This window comes from Diaporthe citri (assembly GCF_014595645.1).
Source record: "Diaporthe citri strain NFHF-8-4 chromosome Unknown scaffold_1, whole genome shotgun sequence".
NCBI classification, from domain to species: Eukaryota; Fungi; Ascomycota; class Sordariomycetes; order Diaporthales; family Diaporthaceae; genus Diaporthe; species Diaporthe citri.
Genome location: NW_025064846.1, coordinates 4,175,564 through 4,194,834, shown reverse-complemented (window position 1 = coordinate 4,194,834; position 19,271 = coordinate 4,175,564). Strand labels below are relative to the sequence as shown.

At 55.2% G+C, this 19,271-nt stretch overlaps 9 protein-coding genes across 9 annotated transcripts; 5 read left to right on the top strand and 4 right to left on the bottom strand.

Moving 5' to 3' along the window:
• Nucleotides 1-1,146: 1,146 nt before the first annotated feature.
• Nucleotides 1,147-2,029, top strand: INS49_001156 (uncharacterized protein; the record flags this gene model as incomplete). Its single annotated transcript, XM_043161989.1, has 4 exons — nucleotides 1,147-1,221; nucleotides 1,372-1,429; nucleotides 1,613-1,625; nucleotides 1,750-2,029. 4 exons carry the CDS (start codon nucleotides 1,147-1,149, stop codon nucleotides 2,027-2,029), a joined length of 426 nt encoding a protein of 141 aa, XP_043030495.1.
• A 1,682-nt stretch (nucleotides 2,030-3,711) lies between these two features.
• INS49_001155 (uncharacterized protein) lies at nucleotides 3,712-5,773 on the top strand (the record flags this gene model as incomplete). The annotated part of the gene is made up of 4 exons (XM_043161988.1): nucleotides 3,712-3,897; nucleotides 3,944-4,107; nucleotides 4,206-5,046; nucleotides 5,099-5,773. The coding sequence occupies 4 exons, from the start codon at nucleotides 3,712-3,714 to the stop codon at nucleotides 5,771-5,773; spliced, it is 1,866 nt and encodes a 621-aa protein (XP_043030494.1).
• Nucleotides 5,774-5,943: 170 nt separating this feature from the next.
• INS49_001154 (uncharacterized protein) lies at nucleotides 5,944-6,912 on the bottom strand (the record flags this gene model as incomplete). Its single annotated transcript, XM_043161987.1, has 1 exon — nucleotides 5,944-6,912. One exon carries the CDS (start codon nucleotides 6,910-6,912, stop codon nucleotides 5,944-5,946), a length of 969 nt encoding a protein of 322 aa, XP_043030493.1.
• Nucleotides 6,913-7,984: 1,072 nt separating this feature from the next.
• Nucleotides 7,985-8,886, top strand: INS49_001153 (uncharacterized protein; the record flags this gene model as incomplete). Its single annotated transcript, XM_043161986.1, has 2 exons — nucleotides 7,985-8,238; nucleotides 8,340-8,886. 2 exons carry the CDS (start codon nucleotides 7,985-7,987, stop codon nucleotides 8,884-8,886), a joined length of 801 nt encoding a protein of 266 aa, XP_043030492.1.
• A 1,155-nt stretch (nucleotides 8,887-10,041) lies between these two features.
• INS49_001152 (uncharacterized protein) lies at nucleotides 10,042-10,676 on the top strand (the record flags this gene model as incomplete). Its single annotated transcript, XM_043161985.1, has 3 exons — nucleotides 10,042-10,220; nucleotides 10,325-10,380; nucleotides 10,453-10,676. The coding sequence occupies 3 exons, from the start codon at nucleotides 10,042-10,044 to the stop codon at nucleotides 10,674-10,676; spliced, it is 459 nt and encodes a 152-aa protein (XP_043030491.1).
• A 413-nt stretch (nucleotides 10,677-11,089) lies between these two features.
• INS49_001151 (uncharacterized protein) lies at nucleotides 11,090-12,761 on the bottom strand (the record flags this gene model as incomplete). Its single annotated transcript, XM_043161984.1, has 3 exons — nucleotides 11,090-12,114; nucleotides 12,169-12,442; nucleotides 12,507-12,761. The coding sequence occupies 3 exons, from the start codon at nucleotides 12,759-12,761 to the stop codon at nucleotides 11,090-11,092; spliced, it is 1,554 nt and encodes a 517-aa protein (XP_043030490.1).
• Nucleotides 12,762-13,723: 962 nt separating this feature from the next.
• INS49_001150 (uncharacterized protein) lies at nucleotides 13,724-14,833 on the bottom strand (the record flags this gene model as incomplete). The annotated part of the gene is made up of 1 exon (XM_043161983.1): nucleotides 13,724-14,833. One exon carries the CDS (start codon nucleotides 14,831-14,833, stop codon nucleotides 13,724-13,726), a length of 1,110 nt encoding a protein of 369 aa, XP_043030489.1.
• A 618-nt stretch (nucleotides 14,834-15,451) lies between these two features.
• INS49_001149 (uncharacterized protein) lies at nucleotides 15,452-17,436 on the top strand (the record flags this gene model as incomplete). Its single annotated transcript, XM_043161982.1, has 2 exons — nucleotides 15,452-17,315; nucleotides 17,369-17,436. 2 exons carry the CDS (start codon nucleotides 15,452-15,454, stop codon nucleotides 17,434-17,436), a joined length of 1,932 nt encoding a protein of 643 aa, XP_043030488.1.
• Nucleotides 17,437-17,843: 407 nt separating this feature from the next.
• On the bottom strand, nucleotides 17,844-18,943 carry INS49_001148 (uncharacterized protein; the record flags this gene model as incomplete). The annotated part of the gene is made up of 3 exons (XM_043161981.1): nucleotides 17,844-18,119; nucleotides 18,169-18,722; nucleotides 18,796-18,943. The coding sequence occupies 3 exons, from the start codon at nucleotides 18,941-18,943 to the stop codon at nucleotides 17,844-17,846; spliced, it is 978 nt and encodes a 325-aa protein (XP_043030487.1).
• Nucleotides 18,944-19,271: the final 328 nt, after the last annotated feature.

Genomic DNA, 19,271 nt, shown 5'->3' with positions numbered 1-19,271 from the left:
TGAAGGACCAGCACGCGATCTAAGTTGCTTTCCAGTCCAAGATAGAAGCGGAAGCCAATGTTTAAAATTGAAGGAAATTCTTTTTTCAAACTTAAAGTAATGTGCTTATAAGTGCAAGGCAAAAACTTGGAGGCAGTTTATTCATATAATATGCTGGCCGAGGACAACAAGTCTGAGAATGAATGGGTTGGCCTCTTACATTTGTCGTCTTAGCTGACCCCTGTGACGTGGTTTAATAGGGAAGTTTACCGGCTCATCTCGTTCTCAACGACGTCTGGGATCTTGGCGGTTTTCGCATGATCGACTTGACTCTGTTGACAATTGATCTACCTACGTTGCACCAGAATTTATACAAGTATCCATCCAGACAGCAATAATTTCCTGTGTATTAGGACCTACGATGCGGGTTTCCACCTTCCTTCCTACCCGAAGCTGCCTGAAGGGCTCTGGGCACTCTTGCCAGCAGGGCATACTCCGTTGTGTTTTGTGGAATGCTTGAGATTGAAGCACATCAACCCGATCAACCTCAAGTGAGGCTACGTGTCTGTGTCACAACATGCTTGCAGATAAGATTTCCCTATGACAGGAGCGATCATGGCTTGAAGTGTCGGAGGGATGGTCTTCGACCAGTCTAGGTGCATTGTGCCCGGTTTGGCTTCGGGTGGGTTGGAGGCGTCAATGATACCGCACAGTGGTCCAGATGATGGAGAGGGTACTTGGAATTCAATGAGCCTGGGAACGTTTGAACTGGATCTGAGCCGTATCTGGTCAGATTTGAAAACAGAGGAGCCAGTTCGAGAGGGTTGGGACGGTAACTCATCCCCGAGCCTATGAATGAAAACATTTCGTTAAAGTTTAGAGACCTTCGACTGAGAAATTGGTAAGGTACATATGTTGTAGGAGCTGCGACAGCCCACGTGTTTTGGGTACCTGGGCAACCAACATCGGAACCACTTGCCTACCTACGTACTCCAAGCCACCTCTGCCTTTCGTCCATATTTCCGATCCTGACCTTTCAATCGCGTCATCAACCACAAGCTTGAGGCGCCTCCCCAACATCCATTCTCAGAGCAAAACAGTACTCCACTGTCAGGAACATTTCAATAACACCAAGCTACCCTCAACCTAGCACTCTCCAACCCCAAGATGCCTCCCAAGAAGACTGGAAACGTTGCGGCTGATGGTGTCGACGGTACCGCGGCTGGAGCCGTCACCGCCCTGGTGAGTCCTCCAAATATCTACCTGTTCTTGGAGACTCTTGATAAGGCATCCAGTTCAGCGAGATGAGTGCGCGCGTCGAGCGCGCCTTCGAGAGCCCTCACTTCTGGCTTGGTTCAATGAGCAAGTCCTGACCTTGACGTTGCTTTACAGTGCCACATGATCATGAGCTGCGATGAATTCAAGGCCGACAATACCAAGCTCGCTCCACGTAAGTGACTCTCAAAATGAGCCATTCCTTCCTTCCCCCTTTTTAGAGGTGGGCATTCCACGCTTAGGCAGCATCCAATATGCTTGCCTTAAGACTGAGGTGTTACGCCAACCCATCTGTACCCACCCGCCTTGATTGCCTTGTTCTTTGTTGTTCATCAAAACGGACGAGTCTTGCTAACAGCCGTTAGTTTTTGGTATGTCCGGGCCCAAGAATGTGTAAGTAAATGCCATCAGCACACGCTCCCACCACAATTTCCTTGCATGCATCTCTTGTGCCCCGACTGTTCTTGGCTGACTGACATTACTCGCACCATACAGGCCCCGGAAGATCAACTCCATCGTCAACCCGTACGGATTCAAGTTCAAAGATGGCAAGATGATCTCTCAGTCCAAAGCTCAAGATGGTGCAGCTGGTCCCAGCGACGACACCAGCGCTGCTGAGGAAGGCAAGGACGACAAGATGAAGAAGGCCACAAAGGCCCCCAAGCCCCACGCCAAGGCTCGGCAGGGTCCCGCGAAGAAGCGCAAGCTTGCTGTCAGCTTCCCCGACGAGGATGACAGCGACCATGTCAAGGAGGAAGATGGTGAGGAGGTTTGAGGGTGTCGGCCCGGCCAGGTTCACAGCTCTCGAGGGCTTTACCAGGGAAGTCATGCAAGGAGAAGGCTTTTACCAACCAACTGCTTGAGGCTTCCTTGCTCTTTCGACATCATGCCTCCTGAGCCAGCGAGGGGCGAACCATGAAACCTGCTGATGGAAGGCGGGCAACGAGGAACGAAAACTTGGAGTAGGACCTTGGTTCTGGCAATTGTAGTACAAAGAACACAGAGGAGTTTCCGACAACTACAACTCGCATACCGGGTCTTTACTTAGCATAAGTCCTTCTTCATCTGGCAGTCAAGACTTTGACACGCCCGAGATGCTCCTGGCCATAATTGCTCCCCGATCATCCACGATATTGTGTGGTATCTTGTTCAGGAAACAATCGTGACCATGCTCTGAAGTTGCATCCCGCACTAATGATGAGTGCGGATCTGGCCGATGTTTTGCCATCGTACAGGGGCAGGCCCTTGTAACGGACCCATTATTAATTGAGAGGATAAGAGAGACGTCGTCACCATTTATTAAGGCCCCTGTGACCACACTTTCTGGCCTGATGTTTCCCGGTCTGAGCTTTCAACACGAGGCGGTTGTTAAATGCATTTTGGTCGTGTCTGCTGCAAAGGCCCATTTCACTAGATGGTAACGCAACAGACAGTCTACAGCAAGATCCTCCTCCGCAAGGCTCGGGGTGTACATTTCTGCTTCTGGAGCCTTACCTCGTGGGCGAAATGACCTGATTGGTCCAAGGAGCTGTCAAATATTAGACGATGCACCTAAGCGAGTCATCGGGGCGTTTGTGCTTGTCGATTTACGGCATTTGAGACCCACTGCTTACGATTTGACGTCCCTGACAGAAATGTTTCGTTTCACCTTTCTTGCTCCCAACCCCCTGCCTGACCCGCATACAAAGCTGTTAAAAGACGCTGGGGCTTTGTTCACGCATCCATAATGGTTGTATGATCTGCCAATGGGATCTCAGGGCAGCATTGCAGACCCCTAGCGAGAGTGGAATCGGACGAACACCAAAAATTGTGGAAGAAAGAGCCGCGTGGCCCAGTGGCGCGGGATGGGGACAAGGGCTGCGGCTCCCTATCACCGCGGCCACCCTGATCCGTTACTCGGCGAGTGTCTGGTTGTCTGGCACATCGGGCATAGATTTGTCGCCTGTTCCTCCTGGGACAATGGAGACTTCGTCGTCAGTTTCTCCATAGACGTTCGTCGGAGTCCGTCCTTTCCATTCTTTCTCTCCCTCTTTCATATCCGTAGGTCGGAAGGTTTCATGCACGCTAATTTCAGAAGCTTAAGGGACGGGCCGAATAATTATTCGGCATCTACTGCTTGAAGACATGTTGATCCGGAATTATTAGACTTACCTGATGTTCTACTGTACAGAATAGCCGAATACACTCGTTCACATTCCTGCTTCTCTATATACACACATTCGAAGTGCTCTCACCGGCCGTCTTTGATCTTTTTTCCATCGTCGTGCCGCTCACTTCTGAGAATTTGAAAGAACATCAATTCAACATGCCTCAGCCATCAGCCAAAGCCTGGCTCTTGGCCATTCTATCCTTTGCTACTGGCACATTGGGTGATGCCTCCTCCAATGACACTGAGCAGCTTCTGAGTTCTGGTACAAGTATGTTACTACACTCCCTCATTCTCATAAACATTTGCCGATGGTTTATCGCTTATTCAAGCTTGGCGAGTGGCAGGATGCTTACGACAAAGCCTCCGCCTTTGTTGGCACACTGACTACGTCCGAGAAGATCTCCCTCATCACGGCCGGTGATGCCGGGAACTTCAGCGCCATGAACATGTTGGATTCAGCGACCAACCCGCTGGCTTACGACCTGGCCCGCCGGGTTGGCCATGGCCATGACGTGGGACACAGAAGCGGCTTACGGTCAGGGCAAGGGAGTGGGTGCCGAGTTCAAAGGAAAAGGCGTCCACCTTGCCTATGGGCCGACCCTCCAGCCCTTGGTTCGGTCTGCTTGGTGTGGCCGCACGGGGGAGTCGTACGGTCTGGACAGCTACCATGCTGGCATTATGGCCGGCGCCGTCGTCAAGGGCATGTCTGCCGCAGGAGTTGTCCCTTCAGCCAAGCACTACATACTGAACGAGCAGGAGACCAACCTTCCAATTCTTCCGATGACGAATCCGGTGCCTACAGCGTCCAAATCGGAGACAAGGCATTCCACGAAACTTACCTCGCGCCCTTTTACGACACGGTGAAGAACGGTATGGGAGGAGCGATGTGCGGCATGAACAAGGTAAACGGTACCTACAGCTGCGAGAGCCAGGACTTGCTGGCAAAGTATCTCAAGGTCGAGCTGGGCTTCCCCGGAATCGTCCACGCCGACGTCTCGGCACAGAAGACGGGCATCTCCGCCGCCAACGCGGGAATGGATCTGTCATCCAGCTCACACTGGTCCAACGGCACGCTCGGGGTCGGCCTCACAAACGGCAGCTTCACGTCGGAACGGCTCGACGACATGGCTATCAGAAACTTGATGGGCTATTATCACCTTAATCAAAACCAAGGCTATCCCACCCTGGCGGAAAAGACGGAACATCGAGACGTCAGGGGGAACCACAGCGCCCTCGCCAGGAAGTACGCATCCGAATCAGTCGTCCTCCTGAAGAACACCAACAATGCCCTGCCACTTAAAGACAAGACCAGCATCAGCATCTTCGGCACCCATGCCGCCCCGCGGTACGTCGGCGCCAACACGGCCCTCTCCGTGTACGACGGCGAACCCTCCACGATGCAGGGACATATGGCCACCGTTGGCGGCTCTGCGATGGGCTCACTCGCATACGTGACGACGCCGGTGCAGCTGTTCGTCCAGCGCGCGGCCGCGGACGGCTTCATGCTGCGGTGGTGGCTGAACGACACCGTCTCAGAGACGAGCAGCGGCATGGCGGGCGGCGAGGGCGCCGACCGCACGGAGCTGTACAACACGGAGCAGGACACCCTCGTCACGGCGGCGGCGGAGAACTGCAACAACACGGTAGTGATGATCAACACCGTCGGCCCCCGCCTGGCGGACGCCCTGGATCGAGAACGAGAACGTGACCGGTGTGCTCTATGCCGGCGCGCTGGGCCAGGAGTCGGGGAACGCCATCGACGACGTGCTCTTTGGGTCTGTGAACCCGTCCGGGCGGCTGGTGCACACCATAGCCAAGAACGAGAGCGATTACAACCCGGACACGATCATCAGCGACGGCGAGTTGGAGCTGAACTTCACTGACGGGAACTTCATCGACTATAAGTACTTTGATCAGTATAACATTACGCCGCGCTACGAATATGGCTACGGTCTCAGCTACACCACCTGCAACTACTCCGAGACCGTCTCAGTCGAGTCTAACAACCTCAAGTCTGGATACGCGACTGGGGACAGGGCTATTGGTGGACGAGAGGACCTATGGGACATCGTTGCCACCGCCAAAACGTCCATCAACAACACCGGCAGCGTGGCAGGAGCCGAGGTTGCGCAGCTGTACATCTCCTTCCCCGCTGCTGCTGGTGAACCTGTTAGGCAGCTCCGTGGGTTTGACAAGACTACGATCCAGCCTGGCGAGGGCGTGGATGTCACTTTCGACCTCCCGCGCAGGGATTTGAGCGTTTGGGGCGTGGCGGGACAGGAGTGGGAGGTCGTGAAGGGTGAATATACACTCTATATTGGAGCTAGCAGTCGGGACTTCAAGGCAACGGCCACTTTGACCGTCGCGTAAGGGCTGAACCTTTCTTCCAAAGTACATAATTGGGATAGCAGAATAGCACGGGGCCATGTACATGAAATCGCCGTTGATAGATGCAATGTCACGCGGAAACAAGTTGCTCTTCGCAGCTTTTGTTGACAACAGAGTGTGACCGAAACAAAGGGAGCCCAAAACTGGTGACATTACCATCCTCTGCCAGCCAGCTTCTCCTCCGCTCGCATGTTGCCGCAGTTGATGCCGACCATGGCCTCACCGAGACCAGTGCTGCACTCAGCCAGCACCTTGGGATCCTTGAAGTGTGTTGTGGCCTTGACGATGGCCTTGGCCCTCTTCGCCGCGTCTCCCGACTTGAAGATACCGCTGCCGACAAAGACACCGTCACACCCGAGCTGCATCATCAGGGCAGCATCGGCAGGCGTCGCGACTCCTCCGGCGGCGAAGTTCACGACGGGCAGGCGCCCCAGCTCCGCAGTCTGCTTCAGCAGGGTGGCGTCGGTGCCCAGCTCCCTGGCAAGGGCCCGGATGCCGAGCTCGCCCTCCTTGGCCAACGTCGCCTGCGCCCGGGCGATGTCGGCATTGACCTGCCGCATGTGCCTCACAGCCTCGACGACGTCTCCCGTGCCGGCCTCTCCCTTGGTGCGGATCATGGCCGCGCCCTCGGTGATGCGCCTGAGGGCCTCCCCCAGGTTCCGGCAGCCGCACACGAAGGGCACGCTGAAGTTGTTCTTCTCAACGTGGTAGGCGACGTCCGCGGGGGTGAGGACCTCGGACTCGTCAATGTAGTCCACGCCGAGGGCCTCGAGGATCTGGCACTCGACAAAGTGGCCGATGCGGGCCTTGGCCATGACGGGGATGGTGACTGCGTCCTGGATCTCCTTGATCATGGCCGGGTCGCTCATGCGTGCGACGCCGCCGTCCTTGCGGATGTCGGCGGGCACACGCTCGAGGGCCATGACGGCACAGGCGCCGGCCTCCTCTGCAATACGGGCCTGCTGGGCGTTCACGACGTCCATGATGACTCCGCCCTTGAGCATCTGGGCGAGGCCGGCCTTGACGGCGAAGGAGTTTTTGCTAGCGCCATTGGCACTGCCGTTGGTAGCCGGGGTGGCCAGGTTGACGGTGGTGTTGGAGGTGCCGTTTGAGGTTGCCATGATGAAGGAGGAGGGTGTATAGTGGGGGCTGAATCACCGAGAGATGTTGGGGCACGGGCTGGGGGGGACCAATTCTGGTGTGCAGTGTGTGACTACAGAAGGAGGGGAGCAGTTCTTGTTATGGCAGTGGTTGACATATATCGGGGGTGTCGGTGGAGACAATGACTAGTAGACTGCGATCTGATTTTCTAGAAGTCTTCGGTGCAGGGCTTGCCGTTATTAGGAAAAGACAGGGAAGAAGTCGAGTGCCAAGAATGCGACGCTTTGCGTTCAAGTCCCCTTGACTTTTTTCGCCACCATGCGGCGAGGAAATGGCGTCTGTGAAGGTTGGGCAGTCGCGGGCGACGAGTGTCTGGCCAGTCGACGTTGAGGCTCAGGATACACAAGGATCCGCACGATTCAGAGGGTTGCAGCAGTGAGCACTGAGTTGTCGGTCGGCATGCAAGGTGAAGCTGGGTGACACCGCTCGAGACGCCCTCCACGCGGTCAAACGCATATGATATAATATAATTGAGCAAGTTGGACGGACGGTGCCAACAACAGAGCCAAAGCCTGATGGGTACAGTCAGACCTGCTTTGACGGCTGATGACTCAGAGACACCAAGTGACAAATGACCAGACGACAGCCCGATGTCGGGACCACAGGGGCGGCGCTGCAGGGCGTCCAAGGCCATCGATCCGTGCCTACCCATGATATAGAGTTCAGATCTTCGGCACTGGCGCAAATGGCCCCGATCAAACGGCCTAGACAGCAAAAACGCCCCCCCGGAAACACTTGGCTAGCCCCCAGCCCGTGCCGGGCCACGGATATAAGTCACCGTCCATGCTCATTGGCGGCGAACCACAACAACATCGACGCCCGTCACGACTCGTCTGCCGCTGTCATCGTCGAAGGAGGGAGTCCGAGCCGAGTCAACCCACACGTCAGCCGTCAATCTTTCCCAGAAGGTTCAGACCTGTTCATAAGAACTTGTCCTCCTTGGGATTTCCTTGGGGGGCACCCAATTTGACCGTCCTGGTTATCATCCAGGCTGATTCTCGCCAGGCCCCAGGCGGACGACTCCACGAAACAATGGCGGCTACTGTCGGTGTCCTGGCCCTCCAGGGAGGCTTCCTCGAGCACCTCTCCCTCCTTCACAAATCTGCACAGCATCTCGCCAGCACATCTTCACACACGGCGAAAAGGCCCTTTGATTTCATCGAGGTCAGAAACCCTCAGGACTTGGCACGCTGCGATGCCCTCATAATCCCAGGTGGTGAGAGCACCACCATCGCTCTCATAGCGGCACAGTCAGGGCTCATGGAGCCACTGCGAGAATTCGTCAAGTGAGTCGTCCACGCCACGCGAACTCCTGCCCCCCCCCCCCCCCCCCCCCTCATTCTTTCGCGTGACCCTGGGAAAGCGGCCCGGGCTGACGGCGCCACAGAAACGCCAAAAAACCTACCTGGGGCACCTGCGCAGGTCTTATCCTCCTCGCTGAGGCAGCGAACGCCGCCAAGAAGGGTGGTCAGGAGCTTATAGGCGGCCTGGACGTCAAGGTGCACCGCAACCACTTCGGCCGTCAGATCGAGAGCTTCGTGGCAGACGTCCATTTGCCGTTCCTGGCGCAGTCGGACCTGCTGACGGGCTCGGACTCCGCGGCCCCGTTCCCGGGCGTCTTCATCCGCGCGCCCATTGTCGAGCAGCTGCTGGCACCCGGCGCAACTGTGGATTCTGTGGAGCCTGGGGCTACCGTTCGTAATGGAAATCCCGAGAAGGCGGAGGTCGAGATTCTGGCCGTCTTGCCGGACAGGAAGAAGAAGGTCAAGGGGAGCGCGGTGGACAGCACCACCGAGGTCCACGGGGGCGAGCTCAACGACATCGTTGCTGTCAGACAGGGCAACATCATGGGCACCAGCTTCCATCCCGAGCTGACCGAAGACATTCGCATACATGTTTGGTGGCTGGAGCAGGTGCTCAAGAAGCTTTCATGATGTTGGTGAATCAGGAAAGACGAAGTCGAGAACATTGAACCACATGTAGCCTGTCGCCTCGTCGCGACACGTGGCACGTGTAATACCTTGGATTTAGCGATAGACTCATAGACTTCGCATAGCTCCTTAGAACGAGGTTCTACACTTTCTGCATCGCCAATGCCCACTGGCCAGATTTATGCGGATGGTGAGCACCCTTGCAGCATCGAAGTTGTCTGAGCTGGTGTCCCTGTTTGTACGTGGATGCTGTCAGATACAAACCCTCTCGTCTCGCTGCAAAACCAGCATTCCTATACAGATTCCAGGTCGCGTTGGGCCCAACCCGTGCCTCTCATCTCTAGAATTTTACCTAGGGAGACAAGGCTTTTGCATCTGGCAGCCCAGATGCTTTTAATTCTTCAATACTGCTGGTCCGAGAAATAGAGGCATAGTCTCCATTCAGCAAGCAAGTACCTATTGATAACGTGATCAATCATATTGCCTTACTTCGTTGATAGATTTGCCATCTCTTCTAGAAGCAGTTTGAACAAGTCCTGGCTAGAATACTGGGTAAGGAAAAGTTGATACAATCGAATGTAAATTTAGGCCACGAATTGATATCCGAAGCTGTTGATACTACTCATGGAAGTACATATCTGCCTAGGTAACTTGAGCAATGTGAATTCATCCAAACCTGAAGACGAAGTTGACTATATCTTGCCTTGAATATCTGAAGGCACTACCAGTGATCACGACCCAAGAGAATATTCAGGGATTTTGATCAAAGTCGAATCCCATACCATGAACTTGAATGCATTCAGTAATGGGGACATGAATGTGTGACGCCTCAAATGGTTCAGGTGAGTCTGGATTGCCTTGGCTGAGAGGGTGTGAAATATTCAAGCAAGTTCCTGCATGAAACTACGTTTGATGGCCACCTCGTTAATGTGCACCTGCCGTATCAACTCAAACTCACTTCCAGTACCATTTACTGCCAGCGAATCAATCGCTATCGAACACAAATCTTTGCCCTCTCTCATCCTCGAACCTACCTTTCTCCCATCCACAACCACTTCTTCCATTCACAGCCAATTCTTCTATCTACAACACCTCTATCCACCCTTTGCACAACCTATCCCACTACCAACACCAACTGTGCTTTCTGAACCGGAAAAGATGTCTCTCAAGCCTCCCATCATGCAGAACCTCTTCTTATTCTTCTTGATGGCCATCATTGCCAACATGGCGATGGTCGCCTTGGCCTCGCCTCTTGCGGCTCGTGGAGATGCTCCGCCTCCCGAGGGAGAGGGCCTCACCTGGTGCACAAAACAGGATGACAAGACTTGCACCGTAGGGTAAGCATCATTCTTCTCCTTTTACAGTTCTCCGTCTGTCGTGTTTTGGAACACTGCAGAATGCATCACTCGGGGACTCGTAGCAGGTGATTGACATGTAACAGCATCCACAACAACTTCGACACTCTCGAGATCGATGCTTACATCTTCGACAAGGACTGTAAGGAGTCACTACCAACCCCTATGGCCTGTTCGTAATTATGTGTCTAATCTTAACCCCCACGGATTCTAGGTAACGTCTACGCCAGCACCGACGAAATCCTCACTGACTCGCTCTACAACATCAACTGGAAGGATGGCTCCGGCAAACAGCACACCGGCTCCATATATGTCCACGACGTTACTGGTGGTAGCGATGAGTTCTGGTTCGACGGAGGAGACCACTACGCGGATGGCTGGACCTACGAGAACCCCCTGCCTGTCTATTACGAGTACCGTGCATTTCGGTGTGAGTGAGCACTCATAGCCGGGGGACCCACGAGGGAAGAAAATGGGGCGATGGAGAGAAGATGAAGTCTGCCTCGCATTGGAGACGCACACGCTACACCCTCGGCGAACGATAGAACCATGTCCTCCCCGGCGACAAACACCAAACGGACTGCTTAGGTTGCAGATACACCAATGAAGACAAGACTGCGGTGAAGGCAAATTCCTCAAGATATTCGCGATATATTGTGAAAGACAAATGTGAACACCGCTTGACCAGCCTTTTCCCCAGCCACCAGCAGCTTTAGCTTCAACCCAACTCTTCAGATCAACCACAAGCCGCCCCCCAAACAAAAGAAGTGTCCGCACACAAAATTTTGTCTTTGCCCATGTTTTTCATTTACTTCCTACATACTATACCACCTCCCCCCCACCCAGTCAGATCAGATACTCACGCCTTGATCCCGGTTCACCTGGTCACTGGACGGTCGGCCCAGGCCGTTCCTAATGGAATCTTCAACCTGCACCAGTCTCTTCGGCAGCGCAAAGCCGATACCGAAGAAGACAAAGATCGCCCACTTCCATCTGAACGGGTTGAAAGCCACAGAGAATGTGAACCACCAGATCAACTCCAGGTACGTGAAAAAGTCAAACGCCCCGGTAGGGCTCCGGGCTTTCAGTATTTTAGTCATGTCGATCCACCGCTCCATCCAAAATGGACTCGGACGGGTGAGGGGGTCGACGAGGAACATGAGCAGGATCCGCGTGTAGATTCCAATGTGCCAGTTGCCTACCGTGCCGATCGCCGACAAATAGGTGCAGTTGATGGCGCTGATGGAAGGGTGGTTCGGTGGGAAGGTCTGGAGGTACCAGTTGGGCGCGCCGTAAGGCTCGTCGAAGCTGTCCCTCGGGAGGAACGACAGGGAGGGGCGCTGGAAGCCAGTGGCGAGGACGATCATGTCTGCTTCGATGATGTCCTCGCGCCCAGGCCCGCCAGCGGGAACGCCCTTTGCCCGACGGTTTATCTTCACTCCGTCCTCCTCGAACCCTTCGATGTCGCACCTCACCCATTCGGCCTTTCCGGAACGAATCCTGTCCATCACGTCCGTGTTTACCATGGGTGTGTCCATGAAAATTCCCTTGTTGTAAGGGGCGATGTCTTGCAGGTCGCGGTAGAACAGCTTCTTGAGGAACATCTCGGGGATCCAGGAGAACACGGTTTCTTGGCCGAAGATGTTGAAGGCGAGGAGCATGTTCACGATTGGGTTGCGTGGGATGATCCACTTGTCGGACCGGGCAAGGACGAAAACCTTGGCGGCGTCTTCATCGGCTGCGTACTCCAGGGCTTCAACTGCACTTGCTCCACCACCAATGACCACCATGACCTTGCCCTTGGCGCTCTTGCCAGTCAATTGACTGGAATGATAAATTGGGCCGCGGTAATTCTCCATGCCTGGGATATGAGGTCCTACGAACACAGTGTTAGTGGAATGTCACTTTAAAGTTGTGGCTGTCCACATACGCTTGGGATCGCCACAAGTGCCGACAGCAGCAATAAGACCGTCGAATCTCCCATTGGAGGGATCATTGATTATCCAGCGGCCTTTCTCATCTTGGTAGACTCTGTTTGCCTTGAAGTTGAATACTGTCTTCTCGTCCAGGTTATATCTCTTCCACAACTGCCTGACCTGGCTCAGGATCTGCTGGCGATCCGGGTAACCTTTTTCCCATTTTACGGACGGGTGAAATCGATACATCAGAGAGTGGATCTGGAGACTGGAGGTGTTGTTGACCCTCTTGAATACTGTCAGCTTTTGGTCATGATTGAACCTCAAGCAGGGCGTCGGAGGGCCCACTCACACTCCAGATACCGCCTAGGTTTTCCTCCCCTCCGGCCTCAAATATCGTGACATCGAAGCCATGGCCAACACAGTGTGCTGCGGACGTCACTCCGGTGATACCAGCTCCAACGATGGCTACCTTGGGTCTGCGGAGGGGCTTGCTGCTGTCCGGAGGTGCTGGAGAGAGGATCTTGTCTGTGAAATACTGGAAAATTTGGAACCAGAACAGGAAGGGATGGAACAATGGGTTCTCGACCCTCGACTCAGTAGGCATGTTGAGTGCTTCAGGGGTTTTGATTTCCAAGCTGAGGTTGACAACAGTGTTGACGAGATGGGCAAAGGAGCAACCAGACTAGGAATTGTTACCGTCCAGGACAGCTTTATACCGCAGACTCACTTTTGGTGCGCCCGGCCCATGCCATCAATTAGGGATCAGCATCGGACGTCAACATTGGCCTGTGATTGTCGCACCATTGGAAAAACGACAGCTGCAGCTAAGCTGTCGACCTAGCTAGACTAACAAGGTCCGCTACCAAGCCTGGAATTTCGATCCGAAGAGCACGACGTCATTTGGCGTGGGGCCTGATGGTTGTCTGATGCAACCGCCCCAGGTCAATTTTGGCATGTGAAGGAAGAGCCGCATCCACGTTCACCTGTCCGACAGTCCGACAGGCCGACCGGGAGATCGACGGGGGTCGCTGCAACACTGCGACGCTGCGACACCCACCCACCCACCCACCACGCCTGCGGGCACGAGGCGGGAACTCAAGCTTTCGACAGCATTGTCTATGGCCCCACGACATCACTTGCGTTGCAGTTGTGCCTTGGGCCACGTTGAAAGCGCGCCTTTCTCTGTGCCTAGACTTGGAGACGGCAAATCTCGGTATCCGAGCGTTACTCGACCAGGCCCAAGCGTAACATGCACAATGGGTAGTGTAGCTCGATGCAATGTCCCGAGGCAAAGGCAAGGAGCTAGTAAGCTTGTCTCGCCGCTAATGGAGCGACAATGGCATAGACGTGTCCTTCAGAGTCCAATCCGACGAGATCAAAAGAGAGTCCGTATGCAGGACTTTAGGTTGAGACTGCCCGTTGGTTGGTGAAATCGTGAGCCTTTTCAATTTCCTACTTTGGGTCCCATCCAACCCGATTTGACATGGGAGGTCAGATGCATCCTGAGTAGCCAGCCATCCGTCTCCCACGCAATGTCTTCTCGTGCGAAGCCGACATTGCTTCCATTCATCTCCTCTTTCCTCCTCTGTCCCGCCGACCAGACTCGAGGACTTTGAGCCGCTTTTGGTAACTTTCGCGAGCCTCTCCACTGCCTCTGGGGCCATCCACAGTATCGCGACCTCTCTTGCGACTCCTCTCCAAGAGAGCCTTTGTGCCCCGCCCGCCTTCTTTCTTGTTCGTGATCTTGTTGATTCGGTCGACGCCCATACCAAGATCCCGCCACTCTTCGCCGCCGTAGTCCATGCGGCCACTGCTTCCATCACGCGCGGCCTTCTGAGCGCGCTCCTTCTTGCTCTCCTTTGGCAATCGCGTGAAGTTCCGCTCTTCGTAGTCGCGACGCTCATCTTCTTCCTTGCGCTCCGACGCGGTCTTGAGTCTCCTGCCAAATTGGGCGATGTTCGTACCGATACTTGGCTGTGCAACAGGCGCCGCGGATAGCTCGTCGGCCACAAACTCGTCCATGGTCGCAGATTTCATTGGGCCCCGTTCCCTCTTCTCACGCCTTTCAGTGGTGGGCATGACTGTAGGGGCGACCTTGGGTGGTCGATAGACGCCGTCGCTCTCTTTGCCGTGCTTTCCAGCGGCGTTGGCGGCAGGACGCCGGGCCATGGCGCCGAAATTGGGAAGGGCATGCAGCGCGAAGTTTGGTGCGGGTACCGAGTCTTCTCCGCTCTGATCCTCCTCGTCAGAATCCTCCTCGCTAGACCCAGACTCAGATCCAGACGCTGCGGCTGCTTGCGCGGCCTTCTCGTTGCGCTCTGCATCGTCGGCAGCGCGCAGAACTTTTTCGATCTGGTAACGCAGCTTTTCCTCCAGAGGCCGGACTCCTTTCTCCAAGTATAAGCGTAGCTCGACCAGTTTGTTCACAACTTCTCCATCGTCGAATTGTTTGTTTTCGTCCTCTAGACTGCTCTGTTTTGACTTGCGCAGCTTGACCAGGATGAGGAAGATTAGGTTCTGCAGGTACGAGAGCAGGAGCTCGTTCTTGACGTCGAGTAGGGAAATACCATCCTTGGGCGCTTCAACCGATGGTATCTTGGAGGTTGCTTCGAAAACCGAGGAGAGGGATTGCGTTAATGAGTCCAAGAGGACTGGCAGTGTTGTTGCTGCCGCCATGCTTGCAGTGTAGAAATGTTTGGTAGTAATCATGAACTCTCCAAACTTTTTTTTGCGATAAGATTTCTGTAGCAGTAGCTTGCCTGCCCTTAGTACATAGCGCCCAGGTACGTACCAAGGTACGGCCAGTGAGAGGCTACCCCGGCCCTGACTAAGCCACCCCAAGGCTGAACCGGGCTCCGCGTCACAGGGGGTCGGGTCGCTAGAGCTGCCATCGATCGAAACGCTATGCAGCGCCGCGCAGTCAGTAGTTTGGTGAGAAGTTGACAACTGGCTGAACGAGAAGATTCAACAAACCGTCATCAACGCTGCGCTGACTGATTCACTGCATTTTCGACCGCAGCTCACATATGTGTCTGCCGCAGCCATTGAAAGCCATTGAAAGCATCAGATCTCTTCAGCATTGAATACGCTGGCATGCTCGGCGACACACGGCTCTGAGCATTGCGCCCCTCCCTCCCCCTTCCCTCGAGCTATCTGAAAGAGATCCACCACTCGAAGAGGCACGTTCCACATCCAGCCATAGCTCTCTACGCCTTGGCGCATTGCCTGCTTTGTATCTCTCAACGAGCACAGAAGGCTGACCTACATTATCATCAAGGACACCGAACGCCCAAGATGCAAATACCAAACCTCGCGTCGTCCTCGGCGGCGGCGCTGCTCTCCCTTGTCGCCCTGCCACAAATCGCGTCTGCCTTCTATCTGCCCGGCGTGGCCCCAACCTCATACAAAAAGGGCGATGTCGTGCCTCTATATGTCAACACAATAAAGCCGATCGCTCCTCCGGGAGACACAATGCTGCACTCGGTGGTAGCGTACGACTACTATCTTCCCATATTCAAGTTCTGCCAACCAGATGGGGGACCGCAATCTGTAGGCGAGAGTTTGGGCAGCATATTGTTCGGCGACAGAATCATGACGTCGCCTTTCGAGCTCAAGATGGCAACCAACGAGTCCTGCAAGGCCCTTTGCGACGTCAAATATACCCAAGCTGCAGCGAAATTCGTCAACGAGAAGATCGAGTTGGGCTACAGTTTGAATTGGCTGGTGGACGGACTCCCGGCCGGCCAGGACATTACCGACGAGCTCACCCACACGGATTTCTACAGCCCTGGGTTTCTGATGGGCGAGGTGTCTAATAACAAGCCTACTTTCAACAACCACTACGACATCATCGTCGAGTATCACGAAGTGGGCGGAAACCCAAACCAGCTGCGCGTGGTGGGAGTTATCGTTCAGCCTCGTTCTCTCGAGTACGGCGACAAGGAGCCCGACTGCGCCACGGAAAAATACGAACCAGTTGTGCTGTCTGCTGACGGGCAGACCAACGTCAAGTTCTCCTACGGCGTCTTCTGGATCAAGTCCGGCACCGCTTGGGCCACTCGGTGGGACAAGTATCTGCACGTCTTCGACCCCAAGATCCACTGGTTCTCGCTCATTAACTCGGCAATCATTGTGGTGTTCCTGGTCATGACCGTCATGTCCGTACTCGTCCGCACCCTGCGCAAGGATATCGCGAGATATAACCGCCTTGACTCAATCAACTTGGACGATCTGAACGGGACATCCGTGGTCGAGGATGGGGTGCAGGAGGACTCAGGCTGGAAACTGGTCCATGGCGACGTCTTCCGCACACCATCCCACCCTCTTCTGCTCTCAATTTTCCTCGGAAATGGCGCGCAACTTTTTGTCATGACTGGCTTCACCATTTGCTTTGCGCTGCTCGGATTCCTGTCCCCGTCGAACCGCGGCTCGCTTGGCACCATTCTGGTCCTACTCTACACCATCCTGGGCTTTGTTGGAGGCTATGTATCCGCGCGGGTGTACAAGTCCCTTGACGGCGAGAAATGGAAGCTCAACATCGCCCTCACACCACTCCTCGTCCCCGGAATAGTGTTCTCTATTTTCTTCGTCCTCAACCTCCTCCTTTGGGCGAAGCAATCCGGTGCCGTGCCATTCACGACGATGCTTGTCCTCGTTCTGATTTGGTTCATCATTTCAGTCCCACTCTCCTGCACAGGTTCCTGGTTGGGCTTCAAATCCGCCCCGATCGAGTCCCCGGTCCGCACGAACCAGATCCCTCGACAGATCCCCCCGGCCACTACCTACCTCAAGCCAATCCCCAGCATGCTCCTCGTCGGTATCCTGCCATTCGGTGCCATCTTCGTCGAGCTGTACTTCATCATGAGTAGTATCTGGTTCAGCAAGATCTACTACATGTTTGGTTTCCTCTTCCTGTGCTACGGCCTGATGATAATCACTTGCGCCGCAGTCACCGTTTTGATGGTATACTTCCTGCTGTGTGCGGAGAACTACAACTGGCAGTGGAGGTCCTTCCTGGCGGCGGGCACTAGCGCAGGCTACATCTTCCTGAACGCGATGATATACTGGATCACCAAGCTCAGCCTGGGTGGTTTCGTGGGCAGCATGTTGTACATTGGGTACAGCGGGCTGATCTCGTTCTTATTCTTCATCCTGACTGGTGAGTTCACATGTGCTACGCTTGGTTCATTTCAAGTTGCTGACAGCCTGCAGGTACCATTGGATTCTTCTCTAGTTGGTGGTTCACGCGGAAGATCTACTCTTCTATCAAGATCGACTAAGCATTTCAGAGGTTTGCCTGAGTCGTCAACGCTTAGTCGACCAGGAAATAGGTATCATTTGTATAGTATTTGTAGACTGTACCAACAATACGAGGGAGTGCAGCTCATGTGCCTGCCCACGGGCACATGGACGCTTCGGGCTCAAACGAATGGCACGAGGGTGCAGTCACGACAAGAATAGCTTGGCGTCAAGGTCGTATATGGTTATTCAAAGCAATTCAGGCGTGGTAGACATGACATTGGCCATGATAGCAAGATATGAAGTGGCCCAATACTTTTGCGATCGCGATGATGCTATTAGCTTCCTCACCTGCAATTACTGCGCTGATTGAAATCTTTCGTAAAGTTGGATTTTGAATAGATTGTTAGCCGCAGGGCCACACTGCCCAGTTTAAAGATCCGAGTACTCAGTCGTCGTCATCGTCATCCAGATCACCACCCATGAACTGGAACTGCTTCTTCTGGGGCTCGGTCGAAGCACCCGCGCCGCCGGGCGACGGTCCACCACCACCCGTGCTCCCCCTCCGCAGCGCCTCCTCCTGCTGCTGGCGCTCCCTTTCCCGCTGCCTCTCTCGCGCGATGCGCGCCTGCTCTTCCCTCATCTTCTTCAGGTTCTCCTCCCGCTCTAGCGCTTCCCTCTCTTCCTGCTCCCTCCGCTCCTGCTCCTCCCTCTGCCTCCGGGCCTCTTCCTCCGCGGGGGTCGTAGCCGCGGGGGTCAATGCCCTCCTCGACGAGGTTCTGGATCGACGCGAGCGCGCCGACGCGGATCTTGTCTTCTGTCGCCCACGGGAGGAAGACGTGCCCCGTGAGCGGGTCGAGGAACTGCGTCCACTCCTCGGGCAGCGCCGTCGCGCCCGAGTTGGCCGTCGTCTGGGTGCCCTGCTGGCCCTGGGACTGCGACTGGGCGGCGGGCGTCGGGGCGCCGTTGGACGCGGCGTTGGGGTTCGGGGTCGAGCCGCCTGGCACGGGCGTCGGGGCTGCCGTGGTGTTCGGGGTGTTAACCGCCTCACCGGTCGACGCCCCGCTGTCGGCGTTGGCTGCTTCGAGGCGGGAGAGTACGCTCGCTGGGGGCAGCGTCATCTTGCTGATCCTGCGCGCGTAGCTGAGCAGCTCCTCGTAGTTGACATCGTACTGCGGCCCGTCTGGCGCGGCGGTCGTGCTCGTGCTGGTGATGTCCTTGCGAGTGTTCCACAGGGTACGTATCGTGTCGCGGATCTGGGCGTCGAGGGCTGAGGAGGATGCTTTGAGGGATTCTAGGCGGCGGTAGTTATTTTGGTGGGTTTCCACTGCGAGGAGGGCGGATCTGTTAGCTATGGGGAGGATCGAGCGCGAGGACGGTAGGCAGAGGCGGAGGCATACGTTGTTTCAGCCCGTGGCCCAACTCATTGTCGGCATTTGCAAGTTCGACAGCCTGTGATGCCTGGGGATTGTATTTTGTGATCGACTCGACCAGCGTCGCTAGAGCTTTCTCGACCCGTTCGAAGCGAACATCGACGATTTTGTCCATTGTTATAAGTGCGCCTTGAGTGCCCCACACGGTGTTCATGCGACTGCCTCGAGGCGGCTCGTCAGTTTAGATTGCAGCCTCTCGTGGAGCGAAGAGGTTGAGTTGGAGCTGGAGCTGCCATTGAGTCGCGGTCGAAGCTTCCTGCGAGCAAGCTGCCGCCCGGGCCCCACACCCTGCAAGCACGGGCTGCTGCAGGGCAGCTTAGGCCCAGAGACCGGGATGGCGCTAGAGTGGCCGGCTCGGAATTGGCGCCTCAGGCACGAAAAACCCAATTCCCGGCTCGACCCGGTTTGGAGGCTCGCGCGCATCCACTGGCATCCAGTAGTCG